Source organism: Haemorhous mexicanus, chromosome 3 (assembly GCF_027477595.1).
Source record: "Haemorhous mexicanus isolate bHaeMex1 chromosome 3, bHaeMex1.pri, whole genome shotgun sequence".
NCBI lineage: Eukaryota > Metazoa > Chordata > Aves > Passeriformes > Fringillidae > Haemorhous > Haemorhous mexicanus.
The window spans coordinates 23,603,049-23,624,706 of record NC_082343.1 but is presented as its reverse complement, the minus strand read 5'-3'; the positions used below and the strand labels follow the sequence as shown (position 1 = coordinate 23,624,706).

Here is a 21,658-nt window from a genome sequence, read left to right as displayed (position 1 = left end):
AAGAAAAAGAAGTGTTTTCAGGAGATGTTACCAGAACACTTGTGAGCAGTGGTAGAACATTCTTTGTAGGAGCCTGATTCATAAGCTGGAGGGTTTTACTGAATACGTGGTAAGAGTAAACAAAGCAAATAAGACAACCAGGATTGTACTGCTGGTTTTTGAACTTGATTATAATTAATGTTCTCTGACTCCTATTTCCCCTTCCTCTCCCCCTCCCTCCCCCTGCCTGTCTTTTGTTCTTGAGCTTTGGAATCCCAGGTCCCTTCTGTTTACAACATTACAGGACAACTGTTTTTGTGGCGTTGTTTGTTTCTTTGGGTGGTTTTATTTGGTTTGGGGTTTTGTTTTGTTTTTTTGTTGTTTTTCCTGTGCATTAAGCTCAGAGATAGCTGAGCTCATCCACACAGAACTTCACTGCCCTTCCAATCCAGAAGAGCTTTGCCATGTCCCAACAGGAGACAGAGAACAAAGGGCATAGGAGGAAATGAAAAGTCAGTTTATGCAATAGCTGTGTGTCTTGTTTAATGAAGCAGCTGATTCTTGTGTGCAGAGCCAGCTGGGTGACTTCAGGATCTTTGTAAAGTCCTTTTGCTAGATTCTTCAAACACCCTGGAGACTCCTTGGAGTATGTGCAGGAGGATTTTCTGCAAACTGTCCAACAGTTTCTTTTGTGCTTGGGTGATAAGCAACTGCTTGAAACAGATTTGATCAAAAAGTCTAAAAGAGTTAAAAAGGTGATTGGAAAAGTGGTGTTAAACTTGTTCCTGAAAGAATTTTACAAAGTGCAGAAATGAACTGAACTGCATGTTCTCTTTTGTTTGTGTTAGGGATTTAAATCCAGTATGTGCTAGAGATGACATTTTTCCTTTGACATCTGAATGGTCTTCTATCCATACTTCAATATACTTCAAAAATCCTGGAAGAAACCTTTTTAAACTTGTCCTTTTGAAATTGATTTGATGTGACTGTATCATACTAAAAGTAACCTAGAGTAACTTTAAGAAAAAATAGCTACTATGTGAAATGGAAATCTAGAATGGTTATGTGCTTCTAACTTTCCAAACCCTTGAAACATCTTGAAATAGTCAAAGGTGAAAAATGTAAAGAGAAGTATCTTGAAATCAAGTAAAGAACTGTAGAAATAAGATACATTTTTGGAATTGTAGGCCTTACATGACAGACGTGCTCTCTCCTATGTGGAGAGAGCTCTCATTAAATCATAATTGATTAGTTATGTTTTATTTGTGGTCTTATATTAAAACAGCTCTTGATGTCACGTAGTTAAAAATTGGTTTTTATAGGTAAACTGATCTATTTAAAAACTTCCATGGTTTCAGGGAAGATTCTGGAATATGACCATGTCTAGCTCCAAGCTTGTAAAGCAGTTGAGACAAAAGTTACTAATTCTTATTTTCACTGACATCTTACAGACTTCTGGCTGTTCATATTTTGCAGTTGGGAAAAATGAGGTGGTGAATTCTTATGTTACTTTTTTTACATGGTTTTGTTTAATTTGATTTCAGGATAAATGCAGTACCTTAATGAGTGTGATCTGTGAAAGCATAAACAGTGATACAAGTAATTTTTTTTTTTTTTTTGCTTGCAGATTAGTTCTAATATTTTCAGAACACTTCCACCTAGTGATAACCCAGATTTTGATCCAGAAGAAGATGAACCAACTCTTGAAGCCTCATGGCCCCACATACAGGTGTGTAATTCTTTACTTTAAAGCCTTCTTGTAAGGCAAGAAATGTGGATACTTCAGTCATTTTGTGCCTTTGACAAGAACAAGAAAATTGCTTTTATAATACAATTGAGGTTTTTATACTCGATAGGGAAAAATAGTGGTGCTTTTTTTAGCATGTATAAATATGGCTGAATGTAACTCTTCTAAGTGGCTTAAATACTATTTTTAAAACAGAGGGGTTGCACTGTTAAATTGTGGTGTATGTATGTCTTAAAACTGTGGATACTTCAGGTAATTATGTTCTTCACCCATGGGGTTTGTTTTCTGCAATAGAGCAACTTTTTAGTGTTGCTTCAATAAAATATAAGTTAATATTAACAGTTCTGTTTCTTGTGGCAATAACAAAAATTGGAGTAATAGCCTTTATTTGTCCTTTGAGCAAATAGAAATCCCCTCCTTCTTCCCCACCCTCTTCCCTCCCTTCGTGCTAAAACTTGACAATCTCATCATTGTTTGGTAACAGTTGCATTGTTATTCCATTGTTGCACTTCCCTGGCCATCTCCTGATTTTTATAGCTCTGCTGTATCAATCACGTGATTGACTTGAAATGCTGCTGAATTTTATTTTATTTTCAATTAACTCTTAGAAGCTGTAAATGTCCAAGCACATATCTCAGGTAGTTCATTGCTGAATTTATGTGACTAGTATCTGTTAAAGAAGAGTGAAGTAGCAGCTCCTAGCAGTGGTAGATTAGGCTGCTGCACATCTGCATACCATTTGCTCTCTCCTCTCAAGAGCTAAAATCCTACTCTGCCCCTATAACATTACAGTTCTAATGCATCCACAAATGCTCTTATTTAAAAACTCTTTTTCAAAACTGGGCTTCTAATATTGACTCTAAAAGGTATGTATTCAGCATAGTATTTCAGACCTAAACCAAACAAGAATTATGTTATCACAGAAAAGAACTCTGCAGGTTAAAGGCTGTGATAATTATTTTCTTATGTAAGGCCAGTTCTAATTCATAGGAGAAATGCCTATAACTGAACTGGGTAAGAGGCTTGTCTTTGTTGGGTGGGAGGGTGCAAGAGCTAAGCAAATGTCTCTTGTAGTCAGCAGCAGCACCATCTGACTTCTAAATACCTGTGTCTCAGAGGTAAAATTTGTAAATGCTACCTCAGTTCACTTTAGGTCATAATTAAACTCTGGTCCTGCTCATAGAAAAGGGCCTGTGCATTTTGTGATCAGCTCCTTGTGCCTTAGGCTTGCCTGACAGGAATTGAAAGAGGTTTGTAGCCTGTGGTATTATTTGAAATTGTATTTTCAGGTTTTCTCCTTGCTTTCTTCTAAGGGAGTTTTTGCCAGGCTGTCTGGTCACTGGCTGTGGATTTCCCTCTCCCATGGCTGTTGTTGATCCTGCCTTGGAGTAGATCACTCCTTGCAGCACAGTGGCAACAGTTTGTGTTTCCCACTCTGTCCTTTTACAGTTGATGTGCTACTGGACCATAGAAGACTGAGTTAGATGATTTGCTCATTGCCCTTCAGGACCACAAAGCTGCTGGAAATGTCAGATTTTGTGTGTGGAATAAAATGTGTACACAACCATTCTCCTCCCCAGCAAAATACACTATTATTTTTGGCATAGTCTAAAGGACTGCTTAAGGAGGGAAGGTGTGGATGTTTTGGTGGCTGTGATTTGTGACAGATCAATTACAAACAGATTCCAAATTCTGTCCTGATCTGGCAGTCAGGTAGCCAGTTTTCTTGGAGAGGAAAGAAAAAGAATCTGAACCTCTGCTCTTCTCTGCTTGAATCTGTTGACATAATTGCTTAGTAAGTTACCAGTGTGTGTAGCCACAACAAAAGACTCCAGACCTTCAGTAAAACGAGTGGCGCTTGAAAGATGTTGCTTTAAAGCAGTGCTCAGGATGGTTTGTAATAGCCAAAGTAGGTTGAACGGGTTGGCATTTAAAACCAACCATTTAAAGCATTTTGAAGCTCAGGGAGTTGCAGAGTTGGTGGAATTGGTAGTTTAAAGCAATAATATTCTAGTGGTCCCTGCAAGACTGAATCACTAAAGCATTAGGAGTTGTATTTCATGGCTCTTTGACCCGAGCAGGCCAGTTTTGAGAACAAAAAATACTAAATCCAATATCTTTCCCCTGATTTATTTCCAAAAGTAATGTTTGTGTTAAGAAAGCTGTGTCCAGAATCTGTTCTGGTGTCCCTAGTTTGATTGCTGCTGTTATGCTTTTAAGTTTACAAACATTAGCACACAGGAGAAGGGAGAGTTTGACTTACCCAGAAATGGCCACTGCAACTTGGTTTCTGAAATGCTCTGGATAAAGAGGCTTTCATGTATCTCACAAGGATTTCCAAAGTTATTTGATACCATACCCAGTTGATATCCTGAATTTAATCTTGGACAGCTTGTTACAAGATGTTGCAGCATTGTGCTTTTCACTTAGTTCATCTGCTTGATGTCTATTGCAGTCAGTATATCTGTTTATGGAAAGAAGCTGTAATTATCCTTCCTCCCCTGTCCTTTAGGGAAAACAGAATATGCCAATATAGTGTTCACTCTCAGAAAGTGTTCTATCCCATGACAGTTCTGGTGGCTCTTTCTCTGTATCCTTCCAGGTTTTAATAAATTTCTTCAAGCACATGTAGGTCTGTGCATCTCTGTGCTGTCAGTATCTTCCTGGAATATCCTAGGATTTCATCTGTCACTTCCATAGCTTCATTGTGAGGATGGATCTGAATCATCATATGGTTAACCCTTTCTCACCTTAAGGGCTTGCAAATGCTCAGCAGAGCTTTTTCTTAGAACTCCAACTGGCACTTTGCAATCTTTGAGTTTCATCCTGTATTTATTCTTCTAGAGCTTCAGGGTCAACTTGTCCTTTCTTGTGGGTAACATGACATACTTTTATTTTCTATTTTTCCTTCTGGTGGTGGCCTCTAATATTGTGGCAGTTATCACACATGGCTGTTCTTTATTGTTGTCATTGATAGAAATATTTCATATAGGAATTTATTACAGAAATCTTGAATTAAGTTCCAAAATTAATCCCTATGAAGCTGTGGTATATAACCCCCCCGGCAATATGTTGCCCATTTTTATACAAATTTATCTGGTTGCTAGTTTGAAAAAGGTCAGTAGAAGGGGCATGTTTTGGGTGGGAAGGGATCTTTGAACATCACCTTAGTCCCAGCCCCCTGCCGTGAGAAGAGACCCCTTAGATGAGATGAGGTTGCTCAAGGCACCTGCCTAGTTTGGGTTTGGTGTCACCTGCAAACGTGCGGAGGGTGCTGTCAGTTCCACTGCCTGTGGAGGTGTTAAACAGCCATGGTTGAGCTCTTTCTAAGGCAGAGGCTGGAGTATGGTAACATTTAAGATTCTGCTCTTGGGTTGTCTGTTTTGGTGCCAAGAGGATGGTGCCAGTGACAGGACAGGGAGGAATGGCCATACACTGGAACAGATGAGGAGCTTGACACTGAGGGTGGCAGAGCACTGGTTCAGGCTGCCCAGGGAGGTCATGGAGTCTTTCTCTGGAGACATTCAAACCCCACCTGTTCCTCTGTCACCTGCTCTAGATGACCCTGCCTTGGCAAGGAGTTGGACTAAATGATTTCCAGAGATCCCTCCCAACCCTAACAATCCTGTTTTTCTATGTAAACTGCTGGTATGAAAAGCTCTTCTTGCAGTCTGTCAGAGGGGGACAAAATGAAGGGTAGCTTGAGTTTCTGAGCCTCTGCTTTGCAGATACAGCACACCCTCCTAGAGGCTATGCATAAGTAACTGTCAGCTCAAATGTTTTACATAAAAGTACTTACTGTCATGCATTTTTCTGAAGTGAGGTTCCTAATTGCACTTATGAATTACTCAGGTGTTGGCTGTCAGTTTAGTTAAGTACTCAGAGTGGTAATAGTTGAAATTCATGCCTTTGAGTATGAGCACAGCTCTGCATGGGTTTTATTTAGAAGCCCAGTCAGTGATGGCATTATGTACCTAAATTGCATTGTAGTGTTATTACTAATCAGCTGTTTAATTATATGGAGTTTGAAATAGGCATTGAGAGCATGAGCAACTCTGAATGTAATCTAAACATCAGGCATCTTTCCTCTCAGTTCTGTCTTAGTGAAGAGGTGCCTTCTGTGTACTTCATTAATCTTCCATTGTTGTGCAAGTGCAGTGTTTTGTCTTGGACTTCTGATGAACCCCAAAATGTGGGACTTGTGCTCTGGCCTCTTCGTGCCACTCTCTGCTAGCCCAGGCCTTTGGTAGCTCTGTCTCGTCAGGATTTTTATCTCTGGGCATTGTGACATTGTAGCAAATAGGAACTGGAACTAAGTAGAAATAATATGCTACAAATGAGTTTCCAGGATGTAGAAGCCTAATTTTAATCTGAATTCTCTCAGTTTCTGTGAATTTATTCAGCTGTTCTAATACAACTTTTCGTTTTCAGAGTTTGTGGTCAAAACTTCATTTCAGGAGCACTTAGTAGACGTTTCTTCATCTCTTTAAGGGATTATGTAATGTTAGAGCACTTAATTTAACTCTTAGTGCTGCTGAATGTTTGGTAACCTATTTCTGCATAATAAGTTCTTAACATGGTAGGAGTGTAACATTTAGAACTTGTTTTTTGTCCACTAGTGGTATTTTCAGTAGATTATTTATTAAGCTTTGACTCTTTGATTATTTGATTATTTATTAAGCTTTAACTCTTCTGGGAATTAAAATGTTCTGGGTCCTTACTGTGATTATTTCATTAAATTCCAGTTGGATCTGTGGTTAAGCAGTGATGTGTTAGGCTTTGATTCCTTTTGTACTTTTTAAGCATGTGAATTAACCACCACCACCACTGCCTTTGGTGGTGGTGACAAGGCTGAGATCTGTGTTATGGTGCACTTCCTAACAGCAGAATTTTCATTTCCATATTTGTAGCTGGTGTATGAGTTTTTCCTGAGGTTTTTGGAGAGCCCGGATTTTCAGCCCAGCATTGCGAAGCGATACATTGACCAGAGATTTGTACAGCAGGTAAGGGGGGAGTGGTAAAGTTAAAAGAGGCATTTAAAGATCACCTCTCAAGCTGAATTTATCAGCTTTCCTGCTGACACAGGGTAAATTTCAGTTGCTGCAGCAGTGGTTTGGTGCCAAACACTAAATAAACAACACATCATACCACAGAGGCTATATGTATTTAGTAAATTCAGGAGCACTTTGTTTTCAGATATCAACCTCAGTGCTTTGCAGTGCAAGATATTTGGGATTTGTAAAGTTCTGTTTTTCATGATTTGTAACTTAATTCCAGCCAAATCAACAATGTGGTAATTATATTTTTGCAGTCCTTCTATGATTGTTTTTAATTTTTTTTTTTTACCATGGGAAAATTTACAGCAAGCTTTTTTCTTGTAAAAAGTTCATGTACTTATTGTACATGAAATGTGTTTCAACACCTTACTTGTGCCTAGATAGTGTAATTCTCTTTGCTATTGTGTATTAACCACAGAAGGAAAATCAAGTAAGAAATTAGGAAAGTCATGCTTTACCATGCAAAGCAACTATGAGCAAGGAAATGAAGTGAGATTTCATATTAAATATGACTTCTTAGGGAATTACAGTGTAAAATGCAATAACAATTTTTGGTTCAAGGTGAATTCAGTGGGGTTTTTTTCACTCTGTTGAAATGTTTGTTTGCCAAATTTTGTCAAAATACTTGTTTGCTCAGTATCTGAAGAGTGGGTGCTGGCAGGCCATCACAATACAGCAAGGAAAAGTGTAACCACAAGATGGGTGCTTTCCCTCCCTACCTTCATTTAATTTCCCCTCAGTTGGTTCTACTGTTCTTGTATATGTGTTTTCTTCTCAGATTTATTCAACTTACACACAAAATTTAAGCCTGAGGCTGCTGGTGAGCTATTTGCTATGGGTGTCCACTTCACAAATTGACCTGTGGTCCTTGAGAGCAGCATTGCAGAGTTTGTTCCTGACATTTCACTTGATCTTTCTCTAGAGTACAAGATAGAGACAATGCAACCAACAGCTAGCTATATATGGGAAAAAACGTGGAGTGGTGACCCTGAGAAATTCCTGCTAAATATAAAATTGAAATGAGCCTGAACCAAGTTCCTGAGCAGCTGTTTCCAGTCCCTTGTGCTGCTTGGTACAGATACCTAAGCTCAGACCTGAGCAGGAGACTCTGGGGACTGCTTGAGCTGTCACTGACTTGCTCAAGGCAGCTAACATGGCCATGCAGGGCTAAAAAAGCCAACAAAAATTATGGTCTGTAACATGATTGGAGTATTTTTTTAATGTCTTTGAGTGAGCATGGGCTTTTCTGCATCCTTGGAAGACTGCACAAGAAAAAAGTTTGTGGAAAGTTTTGTTAGCTTCTTGCAGCATTTAGTCTGTATTAGTGGGGAATTGGTTAGTGATTACATACCTTGTGCTTATTCTCTGGCCCCCTCCTTAATTGTAAAATTTCTTGTATAGGAGTGCTTTTGCTTGGCCATCAAGACACAAGTTTTGAGATAAGCAGTAAAGGATTTTAATTACAAAATTGTGAATAGAGGATGTGGATTTGATTAATTCTGGTTTCTTAAATAACAAGTGTAAGCCACCTACCTATAGCTTGATAATCTCATGTTTGCAGTTGCATTTTTATTTTGATGGTATAATAATTATTGGAATGACTTTGATGTCTGTTGAACACAGGAAAGAATTGAAGTTGATGACTTTATTAGAAAAAATCAACTTTATTAAAAATGTAATTTTGAAAATCTACTATTGACATCTAAACAAAATGTCCAGTTACACTGATTCTATTTTTTTCCTAATGTAAATTTGTAAATTAAAGATAAAATTCAAATCAGGTAGTAACAAAACAAAACTTTAAGTCTTTCAAAAGTAATACATTTCAATTTAATTTTTAAAGCTGTTGGAGCTCTTTGACAGTGAAGACCCACGAGAACGTGATTTCCTAAAGACAGTTCTTCATAGAATTTATGGAAAATTCCTCGGTTTAAGAGCATTCATCAGGAAACAGATAAACAACATTTTCCTCAGGTATGCTGTGTTTGTGTGTGACCAGGTTGAGGAATATTTTATCTTGCCTTCACAGTCTGGGTCTGCAGTGATTTATTCTTGAAATGAAAGACCTGTGTTTGGTCTGTGATCTTGCTTTCAAATATTTGAAGCTTAGTAAAAGTTATTTCTTTGGAATCTCTGAGCCTCTGTGGCAAATTTTGATGGTTGTCTTTTTTTGGTAACAGGTTTATATATGAAACAGAGCACTTCAATGGTGTTGCTGAACTCCTTGAGATATTAGGAAGGTAAGTTTGATTTCACACAGAAAAATATAAAACATTATTGTGAATGTTTGCTTCAGCTTTCCTGCTTTGGGAATGGAGAGGGGGGAGGAGAATTATTACAGTAATGAGTGATGAAGTACAGTCACTGATAATCTGATACTGTCTGGGTTACCACATGAATATCAAATTAGGACACAGAATAAATTACTCTTTTTTCAGTGCAAGTTTTAAAGATAACAGGCAAAAAATGTTTCTCAAGGGTCCTTGTTTGTCAGACCTATCTACTCTTGCTTATCTTCTGCCTGATAGATGACTTGTTCTTTGATTCAGAAAATGAATGTTAACTTTTGCCCTTGTGCTGAATGAGATGTTTTAATCTTCAGCAGGGGGGTTTTCCTTCAGTTCTATTCAGGAAAGCCTTGGAAGTGCTAGGGTTTTTTAGTTACCCTTTTTTGGAATGTTATTTCACTGACTTCAATTTAACTCTGAAGTTTTTCTCTGGTAGTTTTTTTACTGTCTTTCCAAAACCGTCACACATTTCACAGTAGAAAATTGTATTATTGGTCTAACTAAAAATACAAATATGGTGAAGCTATTGTGGAACAAATTTTCATGAAAAATCAAGTGATAGGGATCCCATTATTTTCTCAGTTTTGCCTAAAATGTAAGGGGCAAGAGAAACTAACCTTTTCCTGAAGGACTTTTGTCTTGTCTATAGCTCATCAATTAAATAGAAGAGGACTGAATCAGTGAGACAACTTTTAAACTTTGTTTTTGAAGGGAAAGTTTGTTCAACAATCTCAAAACAAGTGCTTAAAGAGCACTGTTAAAATTGTATAATCTTTTTTTCTCTGCACCTTGCTAGTGATGGGTGAAATGGATCAGCTTCCTGATACATCTGTCTAAGCTTTGCAATTAGACAGCAGGACTTAGTGTAGATGATTTTATTTAATGGATGATAAAAATACTTCAGCTCATCTAATGGGTAATATTAAGCTTCTAGTGTGGTTCTCTGGTGTTCCTTACCAAGAGTCTAAACTCTCATTACACTGGCATTTCAAAGATTGTGCACATGTTGAGCTATTTTATGGCTTCAAAATAATCAGGTTTAAAAACTGAATCAGAAATGGAGTTTCAGTTGAACTTACATAAATTCTTGACTTGCTAGGAAAAAAATTATTTTTTTAATAAAAATAAATCCTGCTTATTCATGTTTTCAGTATTATCAATGGTTTTGCACTGCCACTGAAAGCAGAACACAAACAGTTCCTTATGAAAGTTCTGATTCCCATGCATACTGCAAAGGGATTAGCTTTGTTTCATGCACAGGTAAGCTTTTGCTTATTTTTAAGAATGGTGGGGTTTTTGTATTTGCATTTGAAACTAATGAAATTTAAAGCACTATGTGTTATAATATCAATATTCCAAAATATTTGCAAATTCAGTCACTTTTAGAAAATGTCTTCCCGATCTTCTATCTCAGTGTTACTTTTGAGATGATATTTGGCATATATTACAAGTGAAAGAATGTACCAGTGAGTCAAAGATGTATCAACTGAAGTTGGAAGCTTTTTTGCTTGTAGTCTTGTCACACTTTAAGCTTCATTTAATCCCAGGGGTTTGTGCTGTTGTCATTTCCTTTATGTAACTTAAATGCTGTGTGTAAAGGAACCTTGGGTGTGGTCAGGTATTTATTTCAGAAGTGTTTTTTTCTTTCTAAAGCTGCACCAGTGATGAGGTGGGAGGGAGAATGTTGTTGCCATTTATAAATAGCAGAAATGCACAGTAGCTCTGTGGATCAGGCAGGAATTATGTAGATCCATGACACGCTGTCAGAATGCTGCAGTTCTTCAGCTGACTTTGATTCTTATACTTGCCACAGACATTCAGCATTTCATTTGAGGAATAATCTGTATCCTCTCCAGACATATGGCACTACAAGTATTGAATATGGTTGATGCATTCTGCTGTGGCTAATTAAAACTTGCTTTTTAACTTAGCTCACTAATACAGCTCCATACAGACTGAAGATACAAGAAAATGGGTTTCTAATTAAGGTGAAATCATTGTGACTGTGGAGTCTACAAACAGGATCAAGTGAAGAGCTCACTCAATTCCTCCTTCTCCTATGAAGTTTTAAATTAAGCAAATCACTTGTCTTTGTGGTTTATTGCCTTGCTGCTCCATGAAATGAGTCAGTGAAATGAAACCTCCAAAGGTGTTCTCACTGACAGATCAGTGCAGCAAGCTGCCCCTTTTTTCTGGGATACATTTAATCCAGTTCATGGCTGCTGAAAGGGCCCTATCAATTCAGCTGTACCTGAAAGTCACATTTTTCCTGCTGACCCTTCATAAAGCACTGGTGCCAGGTGCACACACAGCACTGTGTGTTTCATTTTATCCCAGAGGGCTAAGCCAGTGCTAAATCTGCTTTGCAATCCCAAGTGGCCTGGTTGCTTTGTTGCTGAGTAAAGTAGAGCCTACCCTTAAAAGTTAAAGCCTTAAAGATGAACTAAGCTTGGGTCTTTGTGTCTTTGAACAGTAAAGCATTACTGTACTGAATATACACATATAATGGGATTTCTGAGATTAATGTGTGACATTTATTATTTTTTGAGTCTATACAAATGCATCAGTAGCCTAAGGGCAAAAGAAATGAATTAGACCTGTTGCAATTACAGCATTGTAATTATCTGCTTTGGCATAATAAAAAAAAAAAAGGTAATGCTTATATTCAAGCATGCTGAGTATTGCAATGTAATGCCTATTACATAATATTTGTCTTTGCTTTATATTGTGAAACACTGTGACTTTTTAAAATCAGTCTTAATGGAATCTAAGAAAGATTTTAACTAGGTCAGTAGTAGCATTATTGTATGGTTTCTGCATGGGCTGGTTGTTTAATTACTCAACTGTGTGCTCAGTAACTAAACTCTAAGTAATTATATAACATTAAATATCCTTGGCCTGAGCAGGCCCTCTACAAAAGCCAGGAGAGGCTGGGAGAGCAGTGCTGGTGCCTTAGTTACATTGTGCTTCCCCACTTCTTCCACCTTTCCCCAGGCACTTGCTGGCCCTTGCTGCTCTGGGACAGGACACTCAGCTGGGCAGCAGCTGCCTCATCTCCTGTGGCCTTGGAATATGTTCAAGTTCTTTCACTTGTAATCTTACCCCTGAATGTTGTGTGCTGTAGATGTCACCTGAGCAATGTGCAATGTGTGCCCAGTCAAACCTGTGTCACAGCTTGGTTTTTACTGGAAGTGTGGCCTTTTTTACCCCAGTATAGATGTTTGAAAGTGGTAGCTTTGTATTGTTAATATAGGGGTTGATGTTAAGAAAAATGTGTTTGGATGTGGGATCTGAGTTAAGGAAATATCTGCCAAGCTTAAAAATAATTTTCTAGGTTGAAAAGAAAAGTTGATTTTTGGTATGCAGGAAGTTTTTTTTAAGATGGAGCAGGTCTGTATATCTTGCTGCTTTAATTGCTGTTTTGTTTAGTTTGGACTAATATGAAATGGCTGTGTAGGGGTGTCTTGGGTTGGGTTCCCCCCCCATGATCTGAAGTGCTTCCATTAGAAGGTGTGATATTTAGTAGGGCTGCAATGTCCAAACAGTGTCTGCTTGAACTAAATAACCGTATGACTTACATTCCAGCTGGCCTATTGTGTTGTACAGTTCCTGGAAAAAGATACAACTTTAACAGAGCCTGTAAGTGTTCTTCAGTTGGATGTCTTTCTATTTCTAATTCCAATTAAATATTGCAGTGTAACCTGTTGAATTGTGCAGCAGTGCTGTGTTATCCTGATGAAAGATGGAGAGGTAGGAAGTTTTTTGGGGGTGGAAATGAAATCTAGAATAGTTAAGAAAATTCCGAGTTTGAAAGGACACTTATCTCTTAACCTGTGGCCAAGATAGAGCACAGATTTAACCATAAGTTTGAACTTCTGGTATCGACCAAACTACCCCAAATTAGAAAGCATGTCATGAATGCATTCTCTCCTCATAAAAACTAAAATTCAGTGGTTTTGGTACAGATTGCTTGTGCTTAGCCAGTGCATGAAATTGAAATATTTTAGGGAATAAACAATCCCAAAATAAAAGTTGAAAAGAATAACAACACTTCATTTAGACACAAGGAACTCTGAGATTCCAAATGTGGTGTTTCTGTCTGCCCTCTTCAGTTCCTGGGGTGCCTCTTGGCAGGCAAAACTCCGGTGCTTCAGGCATCTGTGGCTTTTGCCAGGCTGAGTCTCCCTGATACATATTGACAGCTCAGCTAGAAAGGGTTTGTGCACGGGCTTTGGCAGGGCCCAGGAAGAGCAGAGGCTCAGGGCACTGCAGCAGCTCATGAGGACACAGAGTGATGTCAGGCCAGCTAGAAAAGAAACTGGTTTTGTTGGATAATCAGGAATATCTCCATTAGGGGTATGTTGGTATTTAAATACTTTACCCCTTTTGTGACAGAAAAATGAAGAGCTTATGCAAGACCTAAATTTTCTTCTGTTAAAAAAAAAGAAAAGATAAACAGCTTTGGGAAAATAACATTGATCTTCACTGAGTGCTGTTTCAGGAAGCTTGTTTTCTGCACAGCCATTTCAGCTGACCATTCTGGTCATGTTCTGTAGCTGGTGGAGGGTGCCTATGGATTTGCCTTGTGTGTTGAAGCATCTTTTTCCCCCTGTGCTGCAGTGTTCCCAGCCACACTAGTCAATAAGCTTACTCTGTGGGATAGGGAGAGGAGAAAGGAATTGTGTAACCTGTATTCCTTAAGCCAAGTGAGGAAACAACCCAGGCATTTTTGTCAGTTAAAGCTGGCATGTGAGCAGAAAATGTCTTGTGTTACATAAAAACCTGCAAGAGTGAATGAAGTGACAACCTGACAAGGTCAGAACTTCCTGACACAAGTTTACAGAAGTGTGGTGCAGGATCCCAGCCCAGACTGCTGTGAAGAAGGCAGGGCTTTGGAGCAGTGCCACAGAGCAGTTCTGAGCCTCATCTGGACTGTGCTCTATACAGTTGTGGTTGCTTCTTAATCACTTAAAGGTGAATTCAGGCTGGAGAAGACACAAGAACTCACTGCAGAGTCACTGCCTTGGTTGTTAATCTGGTGTGTAGTAAAAGTTGTTTTATAAAGGAATTAAAGTTAGTAAGATAAGAAGTGAAGCTCTAAGAAACTTCCTGAAATGCTTGAAAAGTAAATGGTAAAATTTGGGTCAACTGATGAGATAGCATTGGAAATTTTTCTTGACTTTAGGTCAAGTAATATTTTAAGAACTCCATCAGAAGGCTGTCTTCACACATACCTTACTGTTATTTTTCTGGCAGGGATTGTCACTCAGGGTCAATTTGGAGGACATTGAATCCAAGCTCTTGTAGCTATGGTAGTCTGCCTCAGGTCAGTCCTGATGTTTGCAGAGCTGACAAGAGGAGTTTGTTACCTAACCCTGCTGAGTGCAATGGCCTTTCCATGGAAGAAATCAGGCTAAATGTGCAGTCCTTGTACCTCAGTTAAGTTTTCCAGCAGGTGCCTGCATTTCTAACCCACTTCATGGGAATCCTGTAGCTCAGGGAAGAATATTGATCCTGAGTAGTAAAAGCAACAATCCATGAACATAAATGTGCAGGTATCAGCTTTTTAATATAAGGCACAGTCAAGCTGGAAACTGATACTCCAAGGAGGAACAAGGAATAGGTATCTTGTTGAGGTGTGCACTGTTATACTCAGAACGTTATTTCTTTATCAAGTTGGGAATATGGGTTTCTTCTCTAGCAAAATATATTTAAAAATTCTTGAATTCTTGCAGTAATTTGTGCTGGGAAGTGCACTTTAGTCTTATTAACTTTTTTCTCTGGAAAGCCACTTTTGATAGTCCATGTAGTTGTTAATAAGCAGCCAGCTGGAAAGCTGAAGGAAGAAAAAATCAACATGGCAAAAAGCAAATATGGAAGGTATTTAAATAATTGAGTAAGTTTTCCCTTTGGATATGATCAGTTAGGTGCTGTTGTATCATAAAAAGTAGAAGTCCTTTCTTCAGAATGAAAGTTTGTAAGGCTCTGAGAATGTTTCTTCTTCTGGAATATAGTCACAGTTTTGGGTTTTTTTTCCCTTTTTAAAGCCAGAATTCATTTTGTAATTTAGATGCCATGTGAGATGTTTATTTCTAGGAAAAATGCCTCCAGCCTTTCTTTGCCGTATTTCCTCCATTCCTCTTGGGGGCTGTACTTTCCAATTAATTTTCCCAAAGGTTTTGTTTTTCCAGTCTTGTGTAAGGTAGTTTCAAATGCAGATACTAGAATACATTTTCTCTGTAAGTTCACATCTTTCTTACTTTAGTTTCCAGTCTAACATGTCAAACTGTAGCAGAGAAAAGGAAGAGTTGGGGGCCATGGCTCCTCTGTAGAGCCCTGTCAGCATTTATTGTTTCCTCTCAGGCTTCAAACCTTTGATGCCAAGGCAGGTGCTCCCCAAAGTATGGATGAGTAGAAGACAAAAAAATATTCTGTGAGATTTAGCTACAGGGAGTTTAACTTCACTTTGTGATGCTTTGATGTGATCAGCATCCTGTCAATTCATCTGAGTACTGGGATGGGGGCAGAGTGTGGATGGATAATCACAGGCACACAAAGCAAGAGGGGCCTGAGTTATTCTGATAACCTAAACAAGACAAACATTTAAATTACATTTATTCAGTTTTCATTGAACCTCTGGATAAGGAAAAGCAAACCAGTACTTTTTTTTTTTTTCTTATCTAGTATGTAGTAGAAACTTGTCCTGCTTTAACATGTTTGTATTTTTCATACAGGTAATCAGAGGATTGCTCAAATTTTGGCCAAAAACGTGCAGTCAGAAAGAGGTTGGTTTCGTGTCTCACTTCTGGTGTCTGCTGTGGTGTAAAATCTCGTGGGGCACATTCACAAACCTCTCTGCTGTGCTCTTCAAGAGAGCTTGCAGAAAACTTGCAGTTCTTGAAGCTCCTTGAGGCACTTACCTTTGTCATGTGGCACAGTCTGGTTTCTTCTATGTAGCTAAAAATGAGTTTGAAAACCAGGAGTTTGATTTATCCCACCAGATTCTATCCTCAACAACTCTTTAAAAGTGGGTCTCTTAACATTGTTGTCTTTTTTTCTGCAAGTGGTGATAAGTTTTTCTGTGCCAGCTACACAAAGTTCTGCTGGTTGCAATTTTATATGGGAATTAACTGCTTATCACTTGAAAAGCTACTTTGGTGATCTCTGATAATCTCTGCAACCATTCTTGAAATAAGATGCCCTAATTTTTTTTGTATTTTGTAACTGTAAAATCCCATTTTCTGCAGAAGCAGTTTGGTGAAGTATTCAGTATTTACACAACAGAAGTATTCAGTATTTAACAGAAGTCCAAGAGGAGAGCTGTAACCTGTTAGCTGAGAGTGATGATTGACTTCTTTTAGGCTGCAAAAAAACCCTGTGAATGTCTAAATGCCTTGTAATGGCACAGTGTTCTCTGCAGGATTCATGGCTAATGTATAAGCTGTATTTTGTGTGCTTCTGTTTTCAATGGTGATATGAAACACTCTCATCCTTTTTTCCTTTCTAAACAAACAGGTAATGTTTTTAGGTGAAATTGAAGAAATCTTAGATGTTATAGAACCGACACAATTCAAAAAAATAGAAGAGCCTTTATTTAAGCAAATATCCAAGAGTGTGTCAAGTTCACATTTTCAGGTAAATAAAATAAGTATTAAAAAACCCCAGTCAAACCTCTTGGTAACTGATTTTATGGTTGTTATGAACCTTTAACTTTGTGTTTCAGGTTGCAGAAAGAGCTTTGTACTTCTGGAATAACGAATATATTCTTAGCCTGATTGAAGAGAACATTGATAAAATTCTACCAATTATGTTTGGCAGTTTGTACAAGATCTCCAAAGAACACTGGAATCCGTATGTAACATTTCACTTTATCTGTAGCACCATAAATAAATTGTCACCTGTTTCAGGTTTGCATTGGGAGCTTGTAAATGTGACTTCATTTTTACTTAAATCAGATGAAATCCATGACATTCTGGGTGTTAAATCAAATGTCACTTTCAGCTGTGTTGTTCTTTCACTATTCTGCACTGTTATGATGGAGACCTGAAATTTATTGAAAATGTGTGAGGAAATTGGATGATGATCTTTATATTGTAATCACATCTGATCCTTCTTGTTAGTTCAAAATGCAAATTAATGCTGCTTAGGCCAAAACCATTTCCAAGGGTTGCTTCTGTTTATGCTTTGCTGTCCTTTAATTCTTCAGATGAATACAGCTGTCTGTGTCTTCATAAGTATTTATTGTTGATCAGTGAGATAGGAAGAGGAAAAGATCCCATCAGAGAATAGCAACCCTTGTAAAGGATGGTAGGGCTGAGAAATGAGTGACCACTTCACTTTATATTTATAGAGTTAAATATTGGTGCCACAAGTTAAATACTGGTATTCCTGTGTTTGAAAGAAGCAGTAACGGTATTGAAATACTGAAAAGCAAAGCTTCCTGGTGCCAGCACCCTGAATGAAGTTGCAAGTTAGTATGGAGAATATAAAGCTTGTACTGGCAAAAGCCAGGGTGAGCAGGAGCCTCCCACAGCCCTGCAGTAAAACACAAGTCCTGTTTTAAGCCTTGGAGGCTGTGTGATTATTCTGGGTTTATCTAGATGTTGTGTCTAGCTGCAAACATAGCAGCTGAGACTGAATATAAACTTTGGGAAATAGTCCTTGGACCATCAGTGTATTTGGGACCTCAGCAAATTTGGAGGATGTCCCTCTTTCCCTGTCTGCAGGCAGCAGTTGCCCTGTATGAAGGAAATAGAAGACACAGGATAATTGCCTACTTGAGGACAAGGAAGTTTGGGGAAGAAAGTCTAATCCTTTGATTCTAATCTGTTTTGGAGGGTAGCAAAATATGCTTTTATCCATCTGATTGTCTGATAGGAACTCAACTTCTTGCTCAAAATCCAACTTTTCCTCTCAGAAAACCAAAACCTTAAATAAGCTTTTGACTTTAAACCACATGAAAGCCAGGGTACAAAAAAAAAAAAATCAAATTAAAAAAATAAGTGTATAAACAGGCCAAGGATGCTGTGCATTTTGAATGGAATGAGCACAAGGCTCTCATGAACAGCTGGGAGATTTCCTAGTGCCATGATGGACAGAGTGCACTGAAAAGGCAAACCTGGTTCTTTGGTTATTTCCTTAGGGTTTTTTTTTTTACTCCTTTTTCAAGGTCACAGGGCTGCAGCTTTGCAGTCAGTGCTAGTGAGGGAGAAGACAGAAAAGACAGTTTACCTGCTTTTTGCTTAGCGATTAAGCTTAATGACAGGCATTTTCATATTTGATTTATTGGTTTTTTATTTCTTTGTATAAATATGAGTAGGTTTAAAGGAGATAACATTTAAGATGGTTTATTGAAATGTGAATACTTTCACAAAAGTATTCCTGCACAAGGGTGGTGCAGGAATACAGGCAGCCATGTAACACACAGCCAGTGTTGCTCAGGCTGGTGAGTTTCTTAAGGAAACTGAGGTACCCAAATCCATTTTCTGATGTTCTTGATTCTAGTTCTCTAGCAAGACTCCTGCTGCCCAAAATCACTGCTAGGAGAGCTTTGCTGTGCTAAACCACACTAAGCTGTGGTTTGTCTGCTGCCTTCTTGAGGCTACAGGCCAGAAGTTTTATTTTTCTAGACTCTCATATTTCATTGCTCAAATGTTACAGAGTTGTTGTTAAAACTTGGTTTATTAAAGGTTCACATAATTGAATGGCTTTAAAGTACAGCCACAGCATGAGTAATTATATCCTGTGCAATTACAGAAGTCAGGAATTTAGGATTAAATAGCCATTTCAAAAAATGTTTAACTATACTATAATTTCCTCTGTAAATTAATAAAATTGAGAGGATTTTGTTTCAGAAACTCCCTGACCTTACAGTAGTATCTTGAATAAGAAGCTTGGAATCCAAAAAAGAAATCAAATGCTTGTTTTCTGAAGTTACTTTTGTCACTTAGTAAATCTTCTGGCTGTGCTCCTTCTGTTTCAGAACCATTGTGGCACTGGTGTACAACGTGCTGAAAACCCTGATGGAGATGAATGGCAAGCTCTTTGATGAACTCACAAGCTCATACAAAGCAGAAAGGCAAAGGTACTGAGCCTTTTCCCAAGCTCCCACTGATGAATAAGTCCAAGCTGTAATTGTGGCTGTTGCTTTGCTCTTGTGGGGCTCTCTGGTGGAGCTGCTTGGTGCTGGGTGTCCCTTGAGTGAGGCAGTGCCCTGGGGGAGCTAGCCCAGGGAGGAGACAGGAGGGCCCCAGCTCCCCTCCTCCTGGGCAGGGGATGTGCTCCCTCCTGGGTAGTGAAATGGGTCTCAGCTGCTGCTGGCTGTGCTGCCTCAGGTGTCTGAAGGGATTGGAGCTGGAGAACTCTTCTTAGCTCAGCAGAACCAGTGCTTACCCTACTAACCTACTGAGCAGCACTGTTGCAGTCAGGGAGGCAGGGCACAGGGGACCCTTGGCCAGCTGAGACCACTGCCAAGCCTCCTTGTGGTAGCTGTGTTCCTCCCCCACAAAGATGCTCAGTCCCTTAATTTGTGTGCATGTGATAAGAAACCTCCTTAAAACAGCAGCCAGCTGTGCAAAGCCACCCTACAGCAACTGTCTGCATTTGCTGGAGCAAAGGTACAGTTTCACCACTCACCACTACTTATTTGTTATGCTCTCTTTTTAATTGAGGAAACTGTAATTGCCTCTAAAAATAGCTTTGCAGAAAAACTTTAAAGTGGAATTAGTAGATGCAAATCACAGTCAAGTCACTGTGTCTCCAGACTGTGCTTAAAACACATCTGAAATTGATCTTTCACTCTTTTCTTCAGAGAGAAAAAGAAAGAATTGGAACGTGAAGAGTTGTGGAGAAGGTTGGAGGAGTTAAAGCTTAAGAAGGCGATGGCAGAAAAGCAGAACAGCACTCACACCGTGCTCAATGCACACAATACAAGTGCCAAATAAAAGAAATGACCACCTCTACTCGGCAGACATTCTTTTTTTGTACCCTTTTGAAATATATAAGGATTTGCAAAAGAAACCTCATCAGTATAATAGAAACAGCCAATTTTTTTCTCTGGCAAATGTAAAGATTTGAATTTAAATACAGCAGTTAAGTGATGTCATTACCACAACATATTGTAAATTTGTCTAATTATTGATATACTGTCACTTCCAATGTTTCATAGAACTGAATTTTCATCCTTAACGAGTGAAATAATTACGGGAGTGGTGAGAATTATGACTTGAATTTTTGATTGTGTTGCACATAGGTGGTATAGTTTGCTACGTACACATTTTTCCTTGTTTTATATGTGCTTTTCACATTGCTGCATACTTTGGTTAAGATGATAGAAAAGGCTTCTAGTTGTGCTGTATTTTCTCAAATAAAACCAAGGTACGTTCCCAGTAACTTGAGCTATTCAGTACATGCCCCTGACAGCTTTGAAAGGAACTTGGATACAGAGCTGTCCTTGAATTCCTGATTGGATTCAGAGTTAGATTTACACAATGCTCACATCAGAAAGGAGGCAGGGTAGGGAGAGAATCAGCTGCAACAGGTTGGGGTGGCCAGGGCCTCTACCCCATTCCTGCTGCCTCTTGGGTCCTGGGCTAGTTAGGGATTTCCTCCTGCTACAGCTGAGGATGGAGCTTCCTCTGGAGAGCCCATCAATGATGCTCCTCATCAGCCCAAGGGCCCTCCAGAGTGGTGCAGTATCCAAGAGAGATTCATCTTGGATGTTTCTGCATTAGCATCTCATGGACTGAAGAATGAGACCAAAATTGGCATTAACATTTATTTTTTTTTAAGTAAGGAGGGAAGAATGGCAAGAAATTACTCCTCGTTTTCTTAAAAGAAAATGCAGTCTGTTTTTTTAAAGGTGGAAAGTTGACAATAGAAGTCTTGTCTGTTTACTTGATCAAGTATTTTTTCACATCTTTTATCAGAGTACCATTCCAATCTCTTAAATTGCAGTTGTGTGGAAAAATTTTGTAATGAAAGATCTTTGGGGAATTGAGCAGCATTCAATAAAGTCTTTATGTTTGTATTTAGTGCTGTACCTCACATCTTTGTGTTTCTGAAGACCAGGAGAATCAGAATGGCTGTTACAAACAACTTTTTAACTGTCCAGTGTGGCTTTTCACTGAGTGGCAAAAGTGGGGAAGTCCCTGCTCCACTGTTTGAGTCAACTGTATTACACTTACTTGTTGCTTCATTTTTGTGTCTAAGTAGTTGTTTCACAGCGGGCATGGGACTAGCAGTGCCTGAAGGGAAAGGACAGTCACCAAGCACAGCTCACCTTGGTTTAGTGCTTCAGTGCCTTTTTGCCTTTAGAAAAATAAAGTTCCCAGTGTGTGACAAACTCTGTTCAGCTGTCCCAGAGCCTAAATGAAAATAACTAACACAAATGTTGGGGAACAAAACGCCTTGCCAGGGGTTCAAGGAACAAATCACTGCCATTTGTACTTGTGACAAGTTTTTCCCACAGTTACAAACAGGGACATCAGGCTTAAGTAATAGAAAAAAACAACAGAGGAGCTGTAAGATAGCCTTCCAAATTGTGCAACACTTGCTGTCCTATAAATAGGTATGTAAAAGAAAGGTTT

At 38.7% G+C, this 21,658-nt stretch overlaps 1 protein-coding gene across 2 annotated transcripts in view; it reads left to right on the top strand.

Annotated features, from left to right (window-relative positions):
* PPP2R5A (protein phosphatase 2 regulatory subunit B'alpha) overlaps positions 1-21,099 on the top strand; it is a 42,699-nt gene extending 21,600 nt beyond the window's left edge. Inside the window, exons 3-13 of one of the 2 annotated variants that reach the window (XM_059841078.1) lie at positions 1,607-1,708; positions 6,637-6,729; positions 8,627-8,757; positions 8,964-9,023; positions 10,223-10,331; positions 12,657-12,710; positions 15,806-15,856; positions 16,587-16,706; positions 16,795-16,922; positions 19,054-19,155; positions 19,882-21,099. In XM_059841078.1, coding sequence (XP_059697061.1) covers positions 1,607-1,708; positions 6,637-6,729; positions 8,627-8,757; positions 8,964-9,023; positions 10,223-10,331; positions 12,657-12,710; positions 15,806-15,856; positions 16,587-16,706; positions 16,795-16,922; positions 19,054-19,155; positions 19,882-20,014 — 1,083 coding nt within the window. In that variant the 3' untranslated portion in view covers positions 20,015-21,099. The remainder of the gene's footprint in view (positions 1-1,606; positions 1,709-6,636; positions 6,730-8,626; positions 8,758-8,963; positions 9,024-10,222; positions 10,332-12,656; positions 12,711-15,805; positions 15,857-16,586; positions 16,707-16,794; positions 16,923-19,053; positions 19,156-19,881) is intronic. The other variant, XM_059841079.1, reaches the window with a different exon arrangement.
* The last annotated feature ends 559 nt before the right edge of the window (positions 21,100-21,658 follow it).